General features: G+C 45.5%; 1 protein-coding gene across 1 annotated transcript in view; it reads left to right on the plus strand.

Annotated features, from left to right (window-relative positions):
• The window catches only part of LOC134575542 (ovostatin-like), a 279,761-nt gene that overhangs the window by 224,781 nt on the left and 30,033 nt on the right, over window positions 1–24,947 (plus strand). Inside the window, exons 29-33 of the mRNA XM_063434840.1 lie at window positions 18,622–18,842; window positions 19,796–20,011; window positions 22,256–22,380; window positions 23,514–23,604; window positions 24,376–24,444. Of these exons, the coding sequence (XP_063290910.1) occupies window positions 18,622–18,842; window positions 19,796–20,011; window positions 22,256–22,380; window positions 23,514–23,604; window positions 24,376–24,444 (722 nt within the window). The remainder of the gene's footprint in view (window positions 1–18,621; window positions 18,843–19,795; window positions 20,012–22,255; window positions 22,381–23,513; window positions 23,605–24,375; window positions 24,445–24,947) is intronic.

Consider the following 24,947-nt stretch of genomic DNA (forward strand, 5'->3'; position numbering starts at 1 on the left):
TGTAATTCGCCAGATTGGTTACGTTGCCTTTGAGACCGTATGGTAGCCCACGAATGAGAATTACCCTCATGATGGCATACCATTTGCAATAGTAGACAACCCAAGGTATTGCAAATGGGGTATGTCCAGTCTTTTTTAGTAGCCACTTAGTCATAAACACTGGCCAAAGTTAGTGTTAATATTTGTTTGTGTGTGAAAAATGCAAAGAACTAATTTGAACGCCAATTTTGGCCAGTGTTTGTGACTAAGTGGCTACTAAAAAATACTTTACATACCCCATTTGAAATACCTTGGGTCGTCTACTTTTGCAAATGGTATGCTATCATGGGGGTAACTTTCATTCCTGGGCTACCGTACGTCTCAAAGGCAACATAACCAACCTGGCCAATTTCAATGTGAAAAAAAATGAAACGAAAGTCTTATATTTGATTCTGTAACTTTTGAAAACACTATAAACCTGTACATGGGGGGTACTGTTATACTCGGGAGACTTCGCTGAACACAAATATTAGTGATTCAAAACAGTAAAACGTATCACAACAATTATATCGTCCGTGTAAGTGCCATTTGTGTGTGAAAATTGCAAAAAATTTAACTTTCACTGACAATATCATCGTTGTAATACATTTTAAAATTAATCGTTGAAATTAAATTCCCTGGACTTTTGGCCTGGGTTGTCAGGCAGGTCCCGCTAATTGTAATTAATAAAATGACCTAATTACATAAATATATACGTATAATTATTATATATATATATACATTTTTTTCATTATTTTTATTTATATATAGGTATATATATAGGTATATATATAGGTATACATAATATATATAGGTATACATAATACTATATAGGTATTATGGTATATATATAGGTATACATAATACTTATGTATTTAGATATATGTATTATTTTGTTATTTTGTTCTACATGTATTTTGATATCAATATATATATTAATTTTAAAATACAGTTAGAACAAATTTACACATATATATTTTTTTATTTATTTTTTAATTTTATTTTTAACGTATTTACATATTTATTTATATTCTATAAATATATATATTCAATCAATATCATTGTACATGTATATTTATATTATATATTAATATTAAAATACACTTAGTGTATGTGTTTGTATGTATATGTGTATATATATACTCAGATCATTTATATATTAAATACCGTATATACTCGAGTATAAGCCGAGTTTTTCAGCACATTTTTTGTGCTAAAAAACCCCAACTCGGCTTATACTCGAGTCAATAGTCTGTATTATGGCAATTTGCATTGCCATAATACAGACTGGGGCTGTGGGGGCTGCAGAGAGCGTTACTTACCTCTCCTGCAGCTCCTGTCAGCTCTCTCCTCCTCCGCGCCGTCAGTTCAGCACCTCGGTCAGCTCCCAGTGTAAATCTCGCAAGAGCCGCGGCTCTCGCGAGACTTACAGTGGGAGCTGACAGAGGGAGCTGCACGGACGGCGCGGAGGAGGAGAGAGCTGACAGGAGCTGCAGGACAGGTAAGTTACAGCTCTGCCAGCCCCCCCTTCCCCCCACTGAACTGCCAATGCTGGACCACCAGGGAAGGAGAGCCCCCCTCCGTGCCATGTATCAAGCAGGGAGGGGGGACGAAAAAAAAAATTAGTAATAATAAAAAAAATTATAATAATTAAATAATAAATAATACAATAATAATAATAATTAAATTAAATAAATAAAAATAATAAATAATAATAAAAAAAAATTAAAATAATAAAAAAAATTAAAATAAAAAATTGCCCACCCCCCACCAAGGCTCTGCAACACACACACACACACACACACACACACTGCACTCATACACACACACTGCACTCAAACACTCACACTGCATTCATATACACACGCTGCACTCATACACACACGCTGCACTCATACACACACGCTGCACTCCTACACTCACGCTGCACTCATACACACACACTGCATTCATACACTCACGCTGCATTCATACACTCACGCTGCATTCATACACTCACGCTGCATTCATACACTCACGCTGCATTCATACACTCACACTGCATTCATACACTCACACTGCATTCATTATACACACACTGTAAATAAATATTCAGTTAATATATTTTTTTTAGGATCTAATTTTATTTAGAAATTTACCAGTAGCTGCTGCATTTCTCACCCTAGTCTTATACTCGAGTCAATAAGTTTTCCCAGTTTTTTGGGGTAAAATTAGGGGCCTCGGCTTATATTCGGGTCGGCTTATACTCGAGTATATATAATTGTATTTTAAACTGTTATTAACTTTTTTTTCTTTTTTACTTTTACAGACAGAGCCGGTTCCCTACGGACGGCATAGCACGCCCGCCATCCTTAAGGGGTTAAATAAATCTGTTAATGGTTTTGCTAGTACACCACTAAGCTCTTTTAATAACTTTGGGTGTATTCCATCATGTCCCCTTGACTTATTTCTCTTTACTTTTGACAGTTGAAATAGAACCTCTTCCTCTGTAAACTCACATGTAACAAATTACCGTATTTATCGGCGTATAACACGCACCTCATTTTCAGAAGGAAATTCCCCCCCCTCATCCCATAGTGTTCCCCCCCTTTCCATAGTATTCTTCCCCCCCTCCCATAGTATTCTCCCCCCTCCCATAGTATTCTCTCCCCCTCCCATAGTATTCTCCCCCCCTTCCATAGTATTCTCCCCCCTTCCATAGTATTCTCCCCCCTTCCATAGTATTCTCCCCCCTTCCATAGTATTCTCCCCCCTCCCATAGTATTCTCCCCCCTCATCCCATAGTATTCTCCCCCCTCATCCCATAGTATTCTCCCCCCTCATCCCATAGTATTCTCCCCCCCTCATCCCATAGTATTCTCCCCCCCTCATCCCATAGTGTTCCCCCCCTCCCATAGTATTCTCCCCCCCCATAGTGTTCCCCCCTCATCCCATAGTGTTCCCCCCCTTCCATAGTATTCTTCCCCCCCTCCCATAGTATTCTCCCCCCCTCCCATAGTGTCCCCCCCCTCCCATAGTGTCCCCCCCCTCCCATAGTGCCCCCCCCCTCCCATAGTGTCCCCTAGTGCACTTTCCCTCTGTCCCATATTTACTTACCTGTCTTGAAGCGTGGGCCGGCTTCACAGCGCGCACCACGGTACTGGAACTTAAATTTCAGGTTCCGGTTTCCGGCGGGACTGAAAGGAAATGTGCACACAATAGTCTCTACGTAGGCGGCAACAGTCAAACAGTCAATGTATACATGGCATAGAAAACATATTGCACAATTTTATATTTTGGTGAAAGAAAAAGCATAGACAGCGGGTAAGTATGACCTTCTGTAATTGAGTCTTCCTGGCCGACCTGCCCCTTTATTTATTTATGCAGTTAGTGTTTCGTATCGGCAGACCAAGGGCGACTCCCCTAGCATACACAGGTAGCATTAACATAACTAGATCTGTAAACATGAGCTATAAAGGGATCATTTCCTTCATTTTCATCTGTAAATACTAAACAAAATATTCATTGAGGCAGTCAGCTAGACCTTTATCCTCTTCCACATACCGTCTTACTTTTGTTTTTAATTTAACTAATCCTTGTTTTACTTTCCTTTTCTCATTTATGTATCTAAAAAATGTTTTGTCCCCCTTTTTTACTGACTGTGCTATTTTCTCTTCTGTGTGTGATTTGGAAGCTCTTATAACTTGCTTAGCCTCTTTCTGCCTAATCTTATAGGTCATTCTGTCTTCCTCACTCTGGTTTTTTTTTTATAATTACTAAATGCTAACTTTTTGTTTTTTACTATTTTGACCACATCTGCGGAGTACCACAGTGGTTTCTTTTTTTTTTTTTCTTTACTGACAAGCCTAATGCAATTTTCTGTTGCCTTAAACAGTGCAACTTTTAAATAATCCCATTTCTCTTGGACGCCATTTCAATTGCTCCAGTCTGATAATGACTCCTTTACACATATTCTAATTTTAGAAAAGTCTGTTTTTCTAAAGGCTAAAACTTTTGTTTTTGTGTGGTGTGACTCAGTCACTGTTCTTATATTAAACCACACTGACTGATGATCACTGGATCCTAAACTTTCACCTACAGTAATATCTGATACCAAATCTCCATTTTTTTTTTTTTTTTGTTTGTTTTTTTTTTTTTTTTTTGAATTCTTTATTTATAGCGTGCAGGGAATTACAATCGAGCAAGGTGTGCCACGATAGCACGAACAAGAATACATATTATAGATTTCCATGGCTATTTGAAACAAGACTGCACATTTTATAGTTAAGATAGACAAGTTAAACTAAGCATTTATCATTTTTAAATGGTACATTAGCTGATGTTGAGTATGTCAGTTTACGTGAAGTCGTACATTGGTTGGGTCGTAGTGATAAGATGCATGAGGTATGCCTAGTCAGGATATGCACTTTAAACGATAAAAGAACAAGAATAAAAAACAGGCTTCCAACATTGTAGTAGGCTTGTGGTATGCACGTGAAGTTATGCTTCAGTGTTAAACTAAAGTGTGTACATATGTTTATATAAAACTACAGCTTGGTTAATAGAGTTGCTTAAATGAGTGATGTGCCACCAGGCGGGTTGTGGCATGCTGGGTTATCTTCTGCGCTAATCTGGGTGGTAGGTCTGTCTTGCGCTGTATCTTCAACTGTGGCTTCGGCTGCAGACATGTCCATTAATTGTCAACCACAGCCAAGGTGTCTGCTGTGAAGGCGGTCGGTATGCCTTATATGCCGTCTGTCGTGTGGAGTTGGGGTACCTGTCGCTTTTGGTATCAGGAGTTGTTGGTGAGCGGCATCCCATTCTCCAGCAGAGAAATTACTCTTGGGGCATACCAGAGTCTATAAAGTCCCGAGGACCCACTGCTGGCCCAAGTGTCTGCGGATCTCTGCGATCCCAGTACCCGTCCGGCATGTGAGTATGGGGGTATGGTGCTTTACCGGCCACAGTGACCAGGTGGGGGAACGTGGCGATGAAGTCATCGTTTGGAGGTGACCTTCCCGGGCACTTCTTCAGTGTTGGTCTGTGGGCTGAGAGGTAGGGGACCCCAGAGAGACATTCTCAGCTGAGGCAGGCGCTGGATCAGCTTCTGGGGTTCGCCCTGCAGTGTAAGTGAGCAGCAGAGCCGCTGTTTCCATGTATGGAAGGTGCTTCGCTGTCAGCCATCTTGTTGGAGCCGCATGGCAGTCGGTGACTTTAGGCTGTAAGTCCCCCAGGAGCGCTGCCAATGTGTTGGTTGCCTGGTGGGGACCGGGATAACCCCCGCCGGCCCAGAGGGGGGGGTGAACGGGGCCGGGGGCCCCCCGTGTTGCTGTGGTTCTCAGTGTTCGCCGGGCAGAGAGCGAGGCAGCGGCTGTCCGCCCCACTCGCCTCCCGGGTAGGCCTCAGTCCCCCAAGCCCCGGAGCATCTCACCAGGACCCAGTGCACCCGATATCAGGTGCCCCAGCTGCACCGGGACACTCCAGGGCCCTGTATCGCACGCTTCCAGGGGGTTCCAGGCTGATTGTGGTGGGTAAGTACCCATTTTTAGTTGATTTCCCCTGGAGCTGCAATGCCTTGCAGCCTGCTGGCATGGCCGCCCGGCCCCGCCCCCCATCTCCATTTTTTTAATACTAAATCTAATATGGCCTCTTTATGAGTTGCTTTAGAGACAATCCCAGTAGGGAGTTTAGAATATGTGTGCTCCTGGCACAAGCAGCTATTTTGGTTTTCCAATTCACATCAGGAAGATTAAAGTCACCCATGATGATAACTTCCCTCTTCATTGTCATTTTAGCCTATTCCTCAGCTAGTAAACGATCTAACTCTCCTATTTGTCTTGGGGCCTATAAATCACACCTACACGAGTTACTGTGTAATTACCAAATTCTAACGTAACCCAAATGGACTCTATGTTTGCCTCACTAACTTTTATTAGGCTAGATTTTATGCTATCTTTCACATACAGGGCCACCCCTAGTCCTTTCTTGCCTTCTCTGCCTTTTCTAAATAAAGAGTACCCTGGTATTGCTATGACCCAGTCATTTTTCTCATTATCCCATGTGTAACGGCACCCCCAGGGGTTAAAAGCCGTTTAGTAGATCTTCCCCTTCCAGAGACACAAGCACAGCTACTGCAGAACACCAAACTCCCGAACTGGATACAAAATAGCACTCCAACTCCCGAACTGGAACCTCACTAATAGCTGCTAGCAGACGAACAGGAAAACAGACAATCAGCTTACACTCCTGGCAATCAGTCTCTAACAGTATACAGTAAATCCCCCCAAAGACGAGACAGAGCTCCATGTTGAGGGTCAAGCAGTGGTCTGAGGTGCTGGCACACCCAGCCTGGTTTTTATTACAGTCTTGCAAATACAGGACCGCCCACAGGGAGGTATAAAATATCCAATAACATATCAGTTACAACCCACAGATTCCCTCCCCTTATCCTGAGAGGTAACCCAATTATACATACTTTTTACCACAATGCATCCTGGCTTCCTCTCCTCTGCCCTGGAGATAATTGAGAAGTAATTCAATTATCTCCCAGGACAGAGACAAAACTCCATTATGCACATGGTGAGCACAGAGCATTAACATACTGTAAAATATACAAAGTCACATTTTATACATAAAACACAGACATGTCACATATCCCCAGATAGCTGGGATCTGAGCGCACAAAACTACCGAATAGCGCTCAGATCCTATTCACACAGTTCAATTGCCATGGAGCCGAAGTCTTTAACTAAACGAATGGGCTCCATGGCATAGCTATCTGGGTTAACACATTTACATAAAGTCTGGTCCATAGTCCAAAGGCAGCAGGCGGGCAGCCAGGCTTCTCCAATGCAATGTGGCGAGATTGCTCTCGTCACACCATGTCTCAGTAACAGCGACTAAATCTACACTATCAGTTGCCATTATGGATCTTATTCCCTAAACTGTGAGCATTTGTAGACATAACTAAACTTATCATTTTTTAACACACTTGTTACAGGTACCTGACAGGTCTATAGTCGCCATTTGGGCAGTCGGAATCCAGGACAAACCACCCCCATAACCTAACCCAATAATACACAGACACTAAGTAGTATGGGGAAATTTGTCCACAGCTTTATTAACCAATAATTATAATAATAATAATAATAATGATAATAATAATAATAATAATATCGATAATAAATTAACAGGTAAACATGGGTCATTGCCCCCCATACTCCGCCCCCTCGCATCCTGTTCCTTCGGCTACCATACAAAAGGCAATGACCCCCATATAATAACACATATACATAATTATAACATACACCAACTTTATATCAAAGTGCCAACCACCATTAACCACGGCAGGGGTATACCCGGATACCCCTGCCCCACCAGGTTCTGAGCCACCTCCAGGACTCGAAACCTCTCAACCACCGATGACCACAATCTGTTTATTCCACCTCACGTTCATCCAGGGGAGCCTATTTCCTCTCCTTCAGCTCCCCGTCCCGCCGCTGTGAAAGAAACGGGTTAAATAAACACAAAACAAACAAAGGGAGGGTGGGTGGGACAAACTCGACCAGGTAGGAAGTTAGAATGACTCACCTAAAATGGCTGCTCATTTAAATAGCCAATCCCACTTACCCATAATTCCAACCCACGCTTACTTCCTCCTAAGCCCGCCTCCTAACCCCTGTCAAGGCCTTTTTCCGCTTAGCTGCGCTCTAGCTACATGGGGCTACATAACAGGTCTATAGTCGCCATTTGGGCAGTCGGAATCCAGGACAAACCACCCCCATAACCTAACCCAATAATACACAGACACTAAGTAGTATGGGGAAATTTGTCCACAGCTTTATTAACCAATAATTATAATAATAATAATAATAATGATAATAATAATAATAATAATATCGATAATAAATTAACAGGTAAACATGGGTCATTGCCCCCCATACTCCGCCCCCTCGCATCCTGTTCCTTCGGCTACCATACAAAAGGCAATGACCCCCATATAATAACACATATACATAATTATAACATACACCAACTTTATATCAAAGTGCCAACCACCATTAACCACGGCAGGGGTATACCCGGATTCCCCTGCCCCACCAGGTTCTGAGCCACCTCCAGGACTCGAAACCTCTCAACCACCGATGACCACAATCTGTTTATTCCACCTCACGTTCATCCAGGGGAGCCTATTTCCTCTCCTTCAGCTCCCCGTCCCGCCACAAGCTCAGACCTTGACCCCTTAAGCTGTCTGAGCTCCGCCACCCCGAAGAAACAGGGCCATCCTTATACCATCCTGCCAACCCAAGTTGAGCAGGTCCAAACCCACATCCGAGAGGTGAACACCATCCGAGCGGTAGTATCCTGGCAACCCTTCCTCCAACTCCAGGTGCCGTACCACTACACCCCCTACTTTCCGCACAAAGCTTGCCATCAAGCTATTCACCTTCTTCCTGCACCTCTCCATAGCCCCCGTATCCCGAGCGTGCCGCCACCGGCGCCGCGGGACAATCTCAGACCAGACCAACATTACCCCCGGAAGCAGGCCCCTCAACTTATTAATGTCCTGCTTCATCCACTTCACCAGCCGGCGCTGCGGCGTAAGGCCCAGGTCATTACCCCCCACATGTAATACCAGCACGTCTGGCGTGTACCCTGCTGCCAGCATCCCAAACAGTTTCCCACAAACATCCCCCCAGCAAAAACCCCGATACCCAAACCAACGAACTGCCAACTGGCCTCTCGGAAAACCCAGCTGCTGGCCTTGCGCTCGAGCTGCGGCCCTCCTCTCGGCCCAGAAGACAAACGAATGGCCCACGATCCATGCCACACGCCCTGGGGGGAGAAAACAAATGATGAGGGAAGTCCAACAGAGACCCCTACCCCATCCCCAACCAACACAGCGAAACATCCCAACATAGCCATTAACCCCTCATATCATAACACAACACCTTTTAAATTTGATGGTTATTTTTTTTTTTTTTTGAAATACAAAACAGTCCCATGCCATTAATCCAATAGACCCAACCGGACATAGGAGCGGAATCTTACCGACTCCCACCTCCCGATCCTCTTCACCACCTCGTCCCCCAATCCCAACCGTGCGGCCTCCGTGGCCGCCCCAATACGGAACGAGTGCGTCCCAAATCGTGCAGCTTGAAGCCCCAACCTGCCCAAGCCCAACCGAAAAACTTTCGTGAACTGGAACCGAGAAAGGGACGATCCGTCAGCATGTACCAATAAGGAGCCCCCTACCGCTGGCCTCCGCGCCAGATACTCCACCGTAGCAGCCACCGGGCACAAAGCCGAGCCCGGCAAGGCCCCCAGTGTCACGTCCCGGCCCACGCCGCGGACGTCCGTTTTGGACCTGCCAAGGTGCACCACCACCTTCCTATCCAAGATACGGACCCCCGAAAATTGCAGGCCCCCCTGCGCCATTTTACTAGCACTCACCAATTCCCCTACTCGGAATGCCCCAAAAAACGCCAAGACAAACGCTACTTTGAACAGTAAAGCCTCAAACCCATCAAAACAAACCTCAGGCAATATACCCACCAAATCCCCCAGCAGCCGCACCGACACCGGGCGCCTGGTATCCGGCGCCCTGCGCCCCTTGCGATAACCCTTCAGGGCTTGCCTGATGACGAAGGTCTTGGTAAAGTCCTCCTTCCCATGCCACCGAAACCAAAACGCCATCGCCGCCATGGATCTGTCCACCACGGCAGGGGACGGCCCTTTTGTCAGCAACTGACAGGTGTACCACAAGAAAGCGTCCCGCAGGGCCTCCCCGCTGTCCATGGCCAACCCTTCCAGTGACCGTTCCCACAAGCCCCAAACCTTACTGTACGAGGCCCAAGTGGCCGGTGCCAGAGAAGCCTTCACGAGTCCTCCAAGCAGGACGCCCCCAGCTGCCAAATCTCATCCGGGCAAGCCAGCCCTTCCTTCGATGCCCCCGGCGCCGCCAGCCAGAAACGGGACCACTGAAAACGAGAGAGCATCAGCCACCTCATTCAAATAGCCGGGAACATGGCGCGCGCGAAAAACAACATTTCGGGACATACACAGCAATACCAGTCGCCTAAGCAGCTGAACCACCGGCTTTGATGCCGCCGACTGGCGATTCACCGCGTGAACCACCGCCATGTTATCCGAGAAAAATACCACTTTCCGATCACGCAGCCTGTCACCCCATAACGCTACTGCAACAACCAACGGGAACAACTCCAAGAAAGCCAAGTTGCGCATAAGAGGGCTCGAACCCCAAGAGTCCGGCCACCGCTCCGCACACCAGGAGCCCCCAAAATATGCCCCAAAGCCTATACTGCCCGAAGCATCCGTAAAAAGCTCCAGCTCGGCCGACGACTGGCCCTCCTGCCGGAACAACACCGTCCCATTAAAATCCCGCAAGAAGGCATCCCAGATGCCCAAGTCCGCTCGCATGGCCGCCGACACCCGTACAAAATGGTGCGGGGATTTAACCCCCGCGGTAGCGGCCGACAAGCTGCGACTAAACACCCTTCCCATCGGGATGACCCGACACGCAAAATTGAGCAACCCAATCAAGGACTGTAGCTGCACCAGAGTCACCTTGCGTGCCCCAGCAACGGCAGCCACCGCCCCCCGAAGCCTTGCCAGCTTATCCTGGGGCAGCCGACATTCTCCCCTCCCAGAGTCAATCTCCAGACCTAGAAAACTCAGACACGTGGTCGGGCCCTCGGTCTTATCCGCCGCCAGCGGAACCCCGAATTGGCCCGCCACCCACTCAACCGTCCGCAGCAGGCGCAGGCAATCCAGGGAACCGGCCGGTCCCACACACAGAAAATCATCTAGATAATGTACAATAAGACGACTCCCCGCTTCCACCCGTATCACCCATTCGAGAAAAGTGCTGAATTTCTCAAAATAGGAGCAGGAAATGGAACAGCCCATGGGCAGACACAAGTCCACGAAGTAGGCCCCTTCAAAGAAACACCCCAGCAGGTGATGACAGTCCCGGTGGACCGGTAGCAGCCGGAACGCGGCCTCGATGTCCACCTTAGCCATCAGGGCCCCATGCCCGGCCCGCCGGACCAAATCGACCGCCCGGTCGAAAGATGCATATGACACCGAGCACAATTCCTTATGAATACCGTCATTCACCGACTCCCCTTTCGGGTATGAGAGATGGTGAATGAGTCTAAATTTACCCGGCTCCTTCTTGGGGACCACCCCAAGTGGGGAAACCCGCAGGCCCTCCAGCGGAGGCACTACAAATGGGCCTGCCATGCGGCCCAGTCCGACTTCTTTGCCCAGCTTTTCCCTAACCACATCCGGGAAGTCCGCCACAGACTTCAGGTTGCGCAGCCTCCCTTGACCCCCTCGTCGCTCCTGAAACGGAATAAAGAACCCCACCGCAAACCCCGCCAGGAGCACCGCAGCGTCCGCCCTGTTACCGTAGCGGCCTAGCCACGGCTCCATCGCGCTTAGCTTCACTGGGGTTAGGCCCAGGGGGAGCGGATGCACCCCCTCCCCCCGGCGCGACAGCCGCGCCGGCGCCTCCGGACTTACCCTTCTTAAAGCAGCGGTTGAGCCCATGAGCTCCCCCGCAGCCGGAGCACTCATGCTTGAAACGACAGGAGGCTCCCCATTTGCATTGGCCCTCGTTATAGAGCCAGCATAAGCCCTTTTGTAAGGTGGCCGACGAGGCGGACTGCCCCCTGGCGCCGGCCGAACTCTGAAAGGGCTGCGCTTTTTGCGCCATCATTAGCTTCATCCAGAGCGGCAGGTCCATTTGGTCCCACCGCATACCCGGGTTAGCCGCCAGCCGCTGCCGAAACTGCTCGTCGTACCTCCACCATGCCAACCCCCCGTAAGTCCGGTACGCCTCCCAAATGCCATCCAAATAGCAGAACAAAGACGAGCACAACCCCGGCGATTTCTCGCCGAGCACACTAGCCAGCACACAAAAGGCCCGCAACCAATTACCGAAGGACTTCGGTATCTTGCGGTACCGCTTCCTCTTCTCCTCCTCCTCTTTTTTCTCATCCTTCTTATCCTCCTCCTTGAGGTCAATGAAGTCCTCTAACGGGAGGAGGGAGAAGATCTCACAGAACTCGCCCTTCCAAATCTTATCCTTCACGTCCTGTTTCAAATGGACCCCCAGTGGGCCCGCAAAAGATACGTACGCGTGCTGCCTAGCCGCGTCGGGGATACCCCCGGACAACTCAGCCCTTTCGCTCCCAACCTCTCCTACGTCCTGCGGCCCCGCCAAATCCCCGCCCGAACTAGGCCCCGCGGAATCCCGGATCCGAGAACCTGAAGCCCCTGCACCCGGAGCCCACACCTGACCAACGCCGCTAGTGTCACCCCCCGCCCCCAATGAGTGGAGTAGTGCCTGAAGTGTGGTAACTAGTGCGCTAGAGTGTAGTGACCCACTGGACTCACCGGCCAAGCCCCCCGACACCGGAGCGGTGGGGGCTGCAGTGCAGGTCGCCTGACGTCCGGGAAGAGGAACTTCCGCCGCCATCTCGCCGACCGGGGAGCCCACCCGGTGCCCAGCCTGTGAGGAAGCAGAACGGCTCCGAAATCTAGGACAAGGAGAAGAAGTCCTGGGTAGGGGGTAACGAACATCCACTCCCCTCCCGTCCCGACCCCGGGAGCGCCTGCTCTGCACCGAAGCCTCCCGCTGACCTCTACCACCACGTGGCACCCGGGAACCCCTGGGGCTACGACTCCTCCCGTCTCTACCAGCAAGCCGCCCCTGCTGTCCATACCGAGGGGCTGCCGCACCTTCCCCTGCTGAGCTATCCGAGGGGGAGCAGTGCCGACCCGACCGCCCCCGAGCATCCCGGGACCCCAGAGATCTAACGGGCGAGGGACTGTCACTACTACTCCTGGAACCCGGGCCCCCCCTGCGCCCCTCCACTACGGAAAGACTCGACTCCCGGCCTACCCTACGCCCTTGCCTAGCTACCTCCGAAACCCCCTCCCCCACCCCTTTACCTCTGACCCCTTGCTTGCCAGACCCCGATGGCCCCGAACTACCCACCACCCCTACGGGAGACCCTCTGTCTGACCTGGCCCCCCCCCGGGAACCCCTACCACCCGTAGAACTTACTCCTTTAGAGCCACATTTCCTCTTCGGGGCCCCAGGGCCCTCCCCCTTTCCCACTAAGGCCTGTGTACCCCCAACCGGCTTACTCCCGCCCCCCACAGTGGCAGAGCTCCCCCGAACAACCTTCCCGCCAAGAGGGCCCCGACCTGAGCCCTCTGCACTTGCCTGATGCCTGCCATGCGGTCTCCCGGATCCAGCCTCCTCATTGTCTCCGCTGTCCGAAGGGGGGGAAGCCCTCCTGGGCCTCCCCTCCGTGGGTCTCGAAGCACCAGGGGGCCGCCCGGCCGCCTCCGACCTGCTAGCAGCCGCGCCCCCGTCCACGATATCCCTTTGCCGCCTAGTGCACATCCGAGGCTCCGTCCGCACCCGGGGAGGCAAGGCCTCGACCACGCGGCTCCCGGGCCTGCTGCCGGTTGTAACTGGAACTCCACTGCTACCGGGTACCACTTCACCGGGCCCCGCGCCCGGGCTTAGCCTCCTCGGGGGCCTCCGGGCCCGGACCGGTCTCCCGCCATCGCCGTCCCGATCCGCCGCCTCCGCCAGGGCAGGGCCAAGCTGTGCCCGAAGCCAGTCCACACCTTGATGCCGTGCTGCCGACCTGATCCCTTCCAGCAAACGCTCCACGTCGTCCATTGTTCCTGCAGAGGAGACAAAAGAAATCCGACCAAGCAAAGTCCGCGCACACCGAGGCGAACACAAACTCGACCAGGTAGGAAGTTAGAATGACTCACCTAAAATGGCTGCTCATTTAAATAGCCAATCCCACTTACCCATAATTCCAACCCACGCTTACTTCCTCCTAAGCCCGCCTCCTAACCCCTGTCAAGGCCTTTTTCCGCTTAGCTGCGCTCTAGCTACATGGGGCTACATTCTGTCCTTGTTTTGGGGGGCAATTGGATTGGTGTTTTCTCACCTTTTTGCACACGCTCCTAGTTTTAATACATCCTAGCAAAACCTCTGAACTGCTCACTGAGAACATTTGTTCCCTTTTGAGAAAGATGCAAACCATCTTTTTTTGTACAGTTTATTTCCATTCCAAACAGAGCTACCATGAGAAATTAAGCCAAATCCTTGCTCCCGACACCATTCACCAAGCCACAAGTTAAAGTCCCTAATACGAATCCGCCTGTCATTCTGAGTGTTATGCACAGGCAGAACTTCAGAGAATGACAGTGTGGAAGCAACCTGCCGTATATCATTGGCAAAAACACTAAACACTTCCTTTACCTCAGAAACGTCATTGGGGTTCTCAACCCAGTTCTCAGGACCCCCTACCAGTCCAGGATTTGGGGATTACCTGGGTGTGTCTAAGGTGTTTAGAATAAGGGGAAAAAAACACCTTAGACGCTAAGGTGTTTTTTTTTTCTTTTTCCAAGAAAAAAGACAAAGTTGAGAACCCCTGCCCTAGATGGACAAGTACATCCAATTCCCCTTCCTGCTTTGCTCGCTTAACAATATTACAAATACGTCTCCTGTGTCTGTGAGCAGTAGCTCCGGGAAGACATCTCACAAGACCACTGTTGTTCAGCTCCACACCTCTTATGATGGAATCCCCAAACAACAACTGCTTTCTATTATTCCTCACCATAGTCTCCAAGCCTCTCTCCACAACACCACTAGCCTCAGTGCCTCTCTGCACAACACCACTACCCTCAGTGCCTGAGCCTGTCTCCACAACACCACTACACTCGGTGCCTGAGCCTGTCTCCATAACACCAGTACTCTCTGAAAGTATTGAAAATGATGTAGAGCAACAGACTGTGCAATATGCCTTAAAGTTAAATGAGCCAGGAGGGTGGTCAGTGTTCAGGAGATCAATCTACCGAATGCAGGGAAAATAACTGCAACAGGGAAAGGCAGGGTTTTCTCACACAAATTACGAACTTTATCTTAATAAAACACAAATTATTTCTACCAATGTTAATCAAGAAATACCGGAAAGTTTAAGATTAAACTATAATTTTATCTGGAATAATGAAGAAATTGATTATTTGGGTACTAAGCTGAGTTTTGTTTTGGACCAGTTAGTATATAAAAACTACAATAATTTTCTAAAATAGAGTGATATCATCTTAGATAATTGGTTTAATGGATTGGGAAAATGCACGTAATTAAAGGGACACTATAGTCACCTGAACAACTTTAGCTTAATGAAGCAGTTTTGGTGTATAGAACATGCCCCTGCAGCCTCACTGCTCAATCCTCTGCCATTTAGGAGTTAAATCCCTTTGTTTATGAACCCTAGTCACACCTCCCTGCATGTGACTTGCACAGCCTTCCATAAACACTTCCTGTAAAGAGAGCCCTATTTAGGCTTTCTTTATTGCAAGTTCTGTTTAATTAAGATTTTCTTTTCCCCTGCTATGTTAATAGCTTGCTAGACCCTGCAAGAGCCTCCTGTATGTGATTAAAGTTCAATTTAGAGATTGAGATACAATTATTTAAGGTAAATTACATCTGTTTGAAAGTGAAACCAGTTTTTTTTTTATGCAGGCTCTGTCAATCATAGCCAGGGGAGGTGTGGCTAGGGCTGCATAAACAGAAACAAAGTGATTTAACTCCTAAATGACAGTGAATTGAGCAGTGAAATTGCAGGGGAATGATCTATACACTAAAACTGCTTTATTTAGCTAAAGTCATTTAGGCGACTATAGTGTTCCTTTAAATCATATATAATGCCTAAAATGAAATACTTCATGAAAAGTATTCACTTGAAAACAAAATTATTAAAGGAATTTCCAACGTTGTTGGCATATTTGTGGGGTAATAGAAAGTCTAGAATTTATAAAAAAAAATATTATAAAAAATAAGAATGAAGGTGGAATGTCCTTTCCAGACATTTGTATCTCAGAATCTATGCTATCGCATTGTCTGGCATGGAATGCAACATAGGAGACTTTATCAAGCTTGATGAAGGCTCCTACGTGAGCCGAAACATTGTGATTCTTCTTCTACAATAAATCTGCCTTGTGCCACTTTCCTGACTTTGTGTTGTGTCTGTGAGGGACACACAATGCTCACCTTCTCATATGTTTATGTACTAGCAGAAAATTGGTCCAAGTTATAAAAAAAAAGTGAGCAATCACGATGTAAACTAATTAAACAAAAAAGGATATTCCATTGGTTTACGTGGTTTTACAGCCTTCCTTCACTTTTATTGCCACTGCAAACTCACTTTTTTATTTATTTGTTTTTTGTGACTCACATTTCTGCTTCAATATTTGCAAATAAATCTGTTATTTTCAGCATTTTCAAATTATTAAATATAAAAGTTCATTACTTTATCTGAAGTTAATACAGGTCATTAAAGCCAATAAAATAATTACAGACCATGATGAATTTTTCCATCGAGCTTATGATCCACAATAAAAAAAATAAAAAAAATGCCTTATGTAAATATATATTGCATTAAGCAGTCCATCTGAAAAGTGGGGCTAAGGTATGTAGACTTTATTTAGTTTTACAACCTCAAGGCAACTGGTAGCATGTATGTTAAGCAAGGTATGTTAAAGATCAGTGTTACTATATGTGATGGACCGCCTGGCACCCCGACTTGGTGCCTCCACCAATCGCTGCTTCCTGGTTGCCTTGAGTACTATAAGGATTGCACCAGACACCATAAGCACTGTAGCCCCGTAGCCGCCACAGCTTGGCTGGGGTCTCGCTGTCTTCCACCAACCCTGGACCTAAGACAAGGATCCAGCTTCCATTGGGTGGACCTCTCCGCCTCCAGAGGTATAGGTGTGTAGCTTTTACAAGAGCTAGTGATTATAGCCAGCATAGTAATCTGATGCAGGTATAGCTGATATAGCTGGTATAGCTGTTCCCTACAATCACGAGACGAGGCTCTGTGTTGAGGGTGAAGTGAACTAATTTTAACAAGACCACACTTGGACTTTTATGACCATTCCCATACAAGGGGTACTCCCACCTGGACCTGATGGAAGACTACAGTGCAATGTTATAAACCAATGACAAAGTTGTTCAAGAACAGGACACTCCCATACATAATTATCCACTCTGCCTGGGAGATAATTGAGTCAGGAACTGTACTAACTAAATTATCTCCAGGCACAAAAAAAACACAAATTTTTATAAAATCCCAAAAGTACCTTTAAGACATACAAAACCCCAACAAAAGTTACATCCCCTGATAGCCCCGATCTAGGCGAACAACATATCCAAAGATCACACCGATAGCTTCAGGCGTTTTCATGGAAAATTCATGGAAATCATAGTTTTGGCCGACCGGGAACCACAAAGTATTCCTGCCGAAAACAGTTTCGTAGAATCGAGTCTAAGTGCCGCTGGGGACCGACCGGGAACCGTGAAGTTTTTATACCGAAAATAGTTCCAGGGCATTCGCGGCTAAGTCCCCATGAAGTCTATTTGCGGTTTTGGTCCATGCGAATGCCCGGCAGGGAGCTAGCGTTCGGTTCTATGAAAAGTGCTGAGCCAGGGTAACCAAGGGGAATAAAATATGGGTCTTTACAGTCTCTGACCTGGCCCATAGTCTCTTGGCAGGAGGCTGGTGTCAGGATTACAAGTTTATCCAGCACGCAGTACTGTGTCACACCTAGGACTAAGGATAACGTATAACCGGACCTTAGAATGGCCGGACTTAACGTCTCCAAGAATAGTCAAAACACTAGCCGAGGTCAGGGACACAGAATCAGACACAAAGATGAGGGAAAGCAAAAATGTAAAGGATATCTAGATATCAGGGAAGTCAAAACAAAGCCAAAGTCAAATACCAGAAAATCAAGATCAGGAACGCACTCTAGGATAACCATAAGCATGAAACCACGACAGGGCAATGAGCAAGAGGAAAACTGGGCCTAAATACCCCTCCTGTGGATCCGATTGGCTGTAACCGGCCTTTGACCCCCAAAGGCAATCACCAGGTTTACATGTGCTTGATTGCTGCTGAGCACAAACCCTCCTGTGGATTTGATTGGCCATGACCGGCCATTGACCCCAAAAGTTATTACCAGGTTTCCATGTGCATGATTGCTGCTCAGCACAACTTTTCCAGTCAGGATAGTAAATGCCATTAACCACATTTTTATGTGCGGATGAATACGTGACAGCTGGCAAGCAGGCCCCTCCAAAAACCTGTGGCGAGGTCCTGTTCGCCACAATATACTTACAAATTCTCCATGTATCCACCCTAGCTCTTCCTTGTGGCTTTGAGACCTGTCAGTTAATGTTAGGTGAATCAAACCTTGGTTAGTGGGTGGCTGACAGAGTATTCTTGAAAGTCTAGTCAACAAAAAAAAAATAGAGTCAAGTTTGGACACCCAGATCTACTGCATTGCTCTCCTCATTAACCCCTTAAGGACCAAACTTCTGGAATAAAAGGGAATCATGACGTGTCAGACACGTCATGTGTCCTTAAGGGGTTAATATCTTCTCCTTCACTTTCCTATTGGTTTTCAAATGTCCTCCTTGTTCTTTCTTGAGACCATTTCATCTCCTGCCAGGATTGTAAAGCCACAACCTGAGCCTAATCTTGTTGCCCTTCCCCTCAGGTGGCACAATCCATTGGGAGCGGGATGGCGTGCCAGTGTTAGAGCGTGCTCAATTCTTCCCCAGTCCCCTTGCCTCACAAGAAGTGGAGACAGCAGCCTATGTTTTATTGGCGCACACCATGGGCCGCTCTGTTACCCAGGAAGATAAGAACACCATGGCTGAGATCTCAAGGTTTCTCGTCCAGCAACAGAACTCGTATGGGAGCTTCCGCTCAACACAGGTAATATCAGACACAAATAAAGATAATGATGGTAGATCCACTGTGCAGCGCTACGGAATTAGCTGGTGCTATATAAATAATATAATAATAATGATAGTAGCAGCTAATTAATTGTATATTTATCTAGTTTGTCTTGTGTAAATTAGCAGGGATTAGAACGCAATATGTCTGCCCTTAGATATCTAAGATCTCTACCTTCTCTGCTTGAAGATAACTATTCCTGTTAAAGAAAAAACTAAGTGATTTATGAGTATATGCCTACATTTCCTACTCTCTGAAGTATTTTTTTTCCTTCTGTAGAAAGTGTCACATTCTTGTATTTTGTTTAATCCTGCAATTTTTCCATTTTTCCTGTTGTAAACATTGCAATATCTGTCTATCCAGCTCGACATGATGAGATTAAAGAGTTAATCACAACCTAGTTTTCTTTTGAAAATGTTTCTGACTTCAGCAGAGTTAACAGTAGTTAAGTGGTCCCTGAATTTTGGACTGTGATTACTTTGAAAACTGTTTTGTAATTCCAGACAGAATTCATAAACATTATCATCCATAAGTTACCAATTTTGTATTGTAATGTTATAGCACCATATCTCTGCCTCAAGCTATATATATATTAAGGGCTTTACGTTATTTGCTGATAAAATCTCTGCTCAAGTATTTCCCGTTAATAAAGAATCCCAGTCTTGGACAATGTTGCACCTTTGTCTGTATTTCAGTTCTTTCACTGTTTCGTAAAGTAAACGGATCACTGCTACACTCAGCTTTCACTCACACATGGGTATGATATCAGCTCATTATTTAGATAAATTAAACCCACTATGTGATTTCTTGTTATTTAAATAACCCTAGTGACTGCTGAATTCAGATCTCTGTGGTCCTTCTTTGATCCATAGAGAGGTCCACTTCGAGGAGGTCCACAATGAAGATCTGCTAATTATGTTTTTATCTTTCAGGACACAGTGGTTGCTTTACAGGCTCTTGCAGAGTTTGCTAAACACATATTCACCCCTAACAGCCACAATACTGTGCAAGTAAATTCAAGAAATAGGAAAATAGCCCAAATTGACGTGAACCAAGAAAACCGGTTAGTTGTCCAAAGACAACCCTTGCCAAGTGTGAATGGGCAATATGACATAGTGGTCGGTGGAAGCGGATGCTGCCTTGTACAGGTAGTGATGGAACAAATGTGCCTCTCAGATTCTCGCTTCTTAATTGTAAAATATTTGGGTAGAATTTATTTATCAGAATGATTACTGTTAAAATAACAGATTTTGGTAGTATATTTATTTATCACGTGGCTCTGATCTAGATAAATCAATAGGCTTTTCTGGATATAAAAATGTGACAATAGCTATGTCAGAACATTTATTTATTTAACATTCTAATTATATTTATTTTTCTTGCTCTACAATAAAATGGTAGAAGAGAATGTGCTCTGAACCCAAAGTGATGGCTAAAATCTGGGCAGGAAGCAGTCTTCACAAAGCTCTCTATTACAGGCTGATATAATCACATCTCTTATGGATTATATTGTCTATCTGGTCCTCTTCCCTTATGTATTCTGTCAGCAGAATGTCCCAGATATAAGTAAGACAGAAGAGGGTGGGCTCGGAGAGATTTAGCAAAAACATAGAGTAATATCTTTTGAAAACACCAAGTATTTATTATATTTCTACGTAAAATAAACTGCATATCAGTAGAATATCACTAGTATCTGATTTCATGACTCTTTTTTTTTACACTTACTGAGCTGGGCACTGTGTTTGCCAGCTGGTACCTGTTTTCCATAGTTTTGTCAGGATCGACACAGGGATCCAAAATGCAGAGTGCAAATAGAAGTATGTTTACCGGGCCTTAGAATGGCCGGACTAACGTAGGAAAGGACAGAGTATAGTCAGGGACAGCCGGCGTTTGAATGGCCGAGATGGGAGCAGGGAGTGTCCCCATCAAGTGGGAGACTCACTGGCTGGATCCCTGCCTGTGTACTAACGACAGGTACCCTGACAAGTTTATGGGGCGGCTGGTGAGTCTTCAATCTTCAAACTGATATGGAGCAAAATCGACAACAGCCCAAGCCAATGCAATGCATCATCTCCATGGAAACTCACTCTGTGAGCTGAGAAGACACTCAGTGCAGTCGGTCCTGGAGTGAGGAGGGTGGAGGCAGTGTGTAAACACTACTTACTTTTCAAAAGACTTGCATAGTAATGTGTATAGATGTACATGTTAATTTTTTTCATCCACGCAGGGGTACGTTTTAAAAATTGAGAGTTAAGGGCTCTCGATAAAACATAACGTCAAGGTAGGAAACCAAGAGGTAATTAGCTGTTAATGGATAAATAACAACAAAATATCGTATATATTAATTTATCAAGTATTAAAAGGAAATAAAAAATTTAAAGAAGAGGAGGAACTCGTCCCTATTTTTATTATATGATCCTTCAGCCATATACGTGCTCAGTCTTTGTGCTCAGTCTCTATGCTCAGTCTCTATGCTCAGTCTCTATGCTCAGTCTCTGTGCTCAGTCTCTATGCTCAGTCTCTATGCTCAGTCTCTATGCTCAGTCTCTGTGCTCAGTCTCTATGCTCAGTCTCTATGCTCAGTCTCTATGCTCAGTCTCTGTGCTCAGTCTCTGTGCTCAGTCTCTATGCTCAGTCTCTATGCTCAGTCTCTATGCTCAGTCTCTGTGCTCAGTCTCTGTGCTCAGTCTCTGTGCTCAGTCTCTGTGCTCAGTCTCTGTGCTCAGTCTCTGTGCTCAGTCTCTGTGCTCAGTCTCTATGCTCAGTCTCTGTGCTCAGTCTCTGTGCTCAGTCTCTATGGTCTTCCTGGTTTCTGTTCAGAGAGTGGAGCTGAGAAGACCATAGAGACTAACTGCTGGTTTTCAAACACTGTCTGAGCCAAGGTGCTCGTATATGGCTGAAGGATCTTGTCATGTAAAGACATGCATGAGTTTTTCAAATTTTTGACATATATTTCATTAAAAAAATTAATTTATTTCCTTTTAATACTTAATGAAATGATTTTTATAGCAAATATTTTTGAGGTGACAGTTGTCCTTTGATAATAACACCAGCTCGTAATTTGGAGTCGGTACTGGTGAGATTTTCCAGTTGGGAAATGGCCGCTACTTTATAGGGTACATTGAAAAAAAGATCTCAGTCAGTTTATAGCTTTTGCTTTTTGATGCTGAAAAAATTAGATCAGATTGTCATTGCTCAAATTTCCGTACCCCAGCAGGGTCCATTTACCTCTTTAACGTCAAAATAAGTATCAGGACGTTAGGTAAAATTTACATCTGTCAGCTACCTGTTTGGTTAAAGCCAAAATTGCACACTAAGCCTTTTGTAATCTCTTTCCCTTTATGGAGTAAAACATGCTAGATTAGCAATTAATGAGTATTTTCTATTCATAGAGCACGGTCCGATACAATATCCCAGTGCCAAAGGAAAATTCTGCTTTTGCATTGTCTGTGACCACATCTGCCAAAGACTGCCTGAATGGCGTGGCAGTCATCTTTACAGTTAACGTGACAGTCAGGTACGTGGTAAAGTGCTATCCGTAGCTGCGGTTGTAATGGCTCCTGGCATGGGAGCACACGTGACTGCGTCCAATCGGTACGGTCATGCTAACAATCATAAACACTGACCTCAGGCGCGGCGGATAATGGACGTCAACCGCTGTTTATACACGGGGTTAAGTAATCCCGCCTTCGGCCAGGTTAAAGGACACGCAAACATGGAATCCCATGGCCCATGTTAGCCAATAAAATAAAATTTAGGGCTTTGTATGAGATGAGGGCATTTATTGGGTAAGTGAAATGTGTTACTTATAGAGTTGAGTGGTCAGCTTCTCTGAACAATAATGTCTTTAGAAAGCTCTTAAAGGAAAGGCAAATCTAGGCACCTGACCGCACAGGGACGTGCGTTCTAGAGAGTTGGCACCACATGTGAGAAGTCCATCAGTCTAGCATGGGATGACGTGGTACAAGGAGATGCAAGGACTGGGTCATTGTTAGATCTCAGTGAGTGGGCTGCAGTGTATTTGTTATTTAGTGAGTACTGGTAGTGGGGAGCAGCGTTAGTAAGAGATTTGTAGGTCAGGGTGACAATGTGGAGTTTAATTCTGCTGTTAATGGGAAGCCGGTGAAGGGACTCGAAGAGAAGTGCAGAAGATATGAAAAGACCGATAAGGTGGATTAGCCTGGCATAGTATTAATATGGACTGAAGAGGAAGAGGTGGGATAGAGGAAGGACAGTTAGCAGGTTATTACAGTAGCCAAGACAAGAAATAACAAGGCAGTGGATGAGTTGCTTAGTGACGGCAGTGTGCAGAAATATTGTGTAGGTGATTGTGGTAGGGTAAAGTGTAACTCCGAGGCAGCAGACTTGGGGTGATGGGAGATAATGATGTCATCAACAGAAATAGAGAAACACCTATGACACCCATAATATATACCTCATCCAGATGGTCTTCAACACATTTTAGACTTATTGCAAGAACTAATATGGCAACGAAAATAAAAATAATAAATACAACGTGAAATCTATATTTAATTAAAAAGGTATATGCATCGTTTGCAAGCATCTGCAGAAAAAGGTGAAAGACAAATGCTTTTCAACACCACTTTCATCCTAAATAGTGTTTTTCTTTTTTCTCCTGTTATGCTTAAGGTATCAAGGAAAGCGAAATGCCTCCAATATGGCCATCATTGACTGTAAAATGCTTTCTGGATTCAAAGCAGATTATATGTCACTCAGAGAGGTAAGTACCCAGGGTGGACAACACAGTTTCAAATTTAAAGATCTTCTAACCCTCAAAGGGCTTAAGTATAAAAGTGAAATACTATTTTAATCATAAAAGGCTACAATCACCTATCTAAGTAAATAAAAATGGGGGATTGGTCACACCATATGGTCTTACCATCTATAAATTCACCACTGCATTAAGGTATCCCAATATCGGTGGGTGCCACACTAATTTTAACATTGGTGATACATATGCTAAATGCAATACTTACCACTTAACCTCTTCAATACCAAAAATGAGCATAAACATATTGATACATACATTTTGACACAGATACACACAAATAACACAGATACATACATACTGACACAGATACACATATTGATAGACACATACTGACACAGATACACACAAATAATAACACAGATACACACATACTGACACAGATACACACAAATAATAACACAGATACACACATACTGACACAGATACACATATTGATAGACACATACTGACACAGATACACACACATACTGACACATATACATATAGTGATACATACACACTGACAAAGATACACACATATAGTGACACAGACACACACACAGTCACAGATACACACACACATAGTGACACAGACACACACACTGTCACAGATACACACACATACTGACACAGATACACTTATTGTTACATACCTACTGGCACAGATACACACACAGTCTGATACAAGGGGTGGCTTACTTTGTCAGTATTAAGATTGCTTCATCTTATATTCTTTTACAGCTCAAACAATCGAACATCATTTCTGAGTCCGAGGAGAAAAATGGCCATCTGTATTTTTATTTCCCATCGGTTAGTGAACTCATATCACCATTTTTTTCTGGCTTTTTGTTTTCATTCTTTCTATAATTCTCATAACCTGTATTTTGTAGAATGCCAACATCTGATCTGGTCACACAATTATGAGAGAACATCTCAAATCTATTGTGTAAATCAGATTTAAAGTCCTTTCAATGCCATTTCATAATCTAATTTCATCATCTGGAACCAAAATTACGTATTGATTGAATAAATATCACAGGGTAACAGAAAGTTTTTGACTCTTAGTGTATTTGATGTCCAAACCACTAATAATGTTTTCAATGGATTTTACGATTAAACTGTCTGGCTTGGTGTTACTGTAGCTGGACTATTGGGCACCGTGTTAAAGGGTTAATGGTTCCATTATCCATCCCCACAGTCTGGGCGATAACATTTCTGTACGCTGTGCTGCACTGTTATTGAAAGGATTCTCAATGTTAAGATAAATACATAATCTGTTTACATTTTGGGCATTGGGACAAGTTAACCCACTT

Source organism: Pelobates fuscus, chromosome 10, assembly GCF_036172605.1.
Source record: "Pelobates fuscus isolate aPelFus1 chromosome 10, aPelFus1.pri, whole genome shotgun sequence".
NCBI lineage: Eukaryota > Metazoa > Chordata > Amphibia > Anura > Pelobatidae > Pelobates > Pelobates fuscus.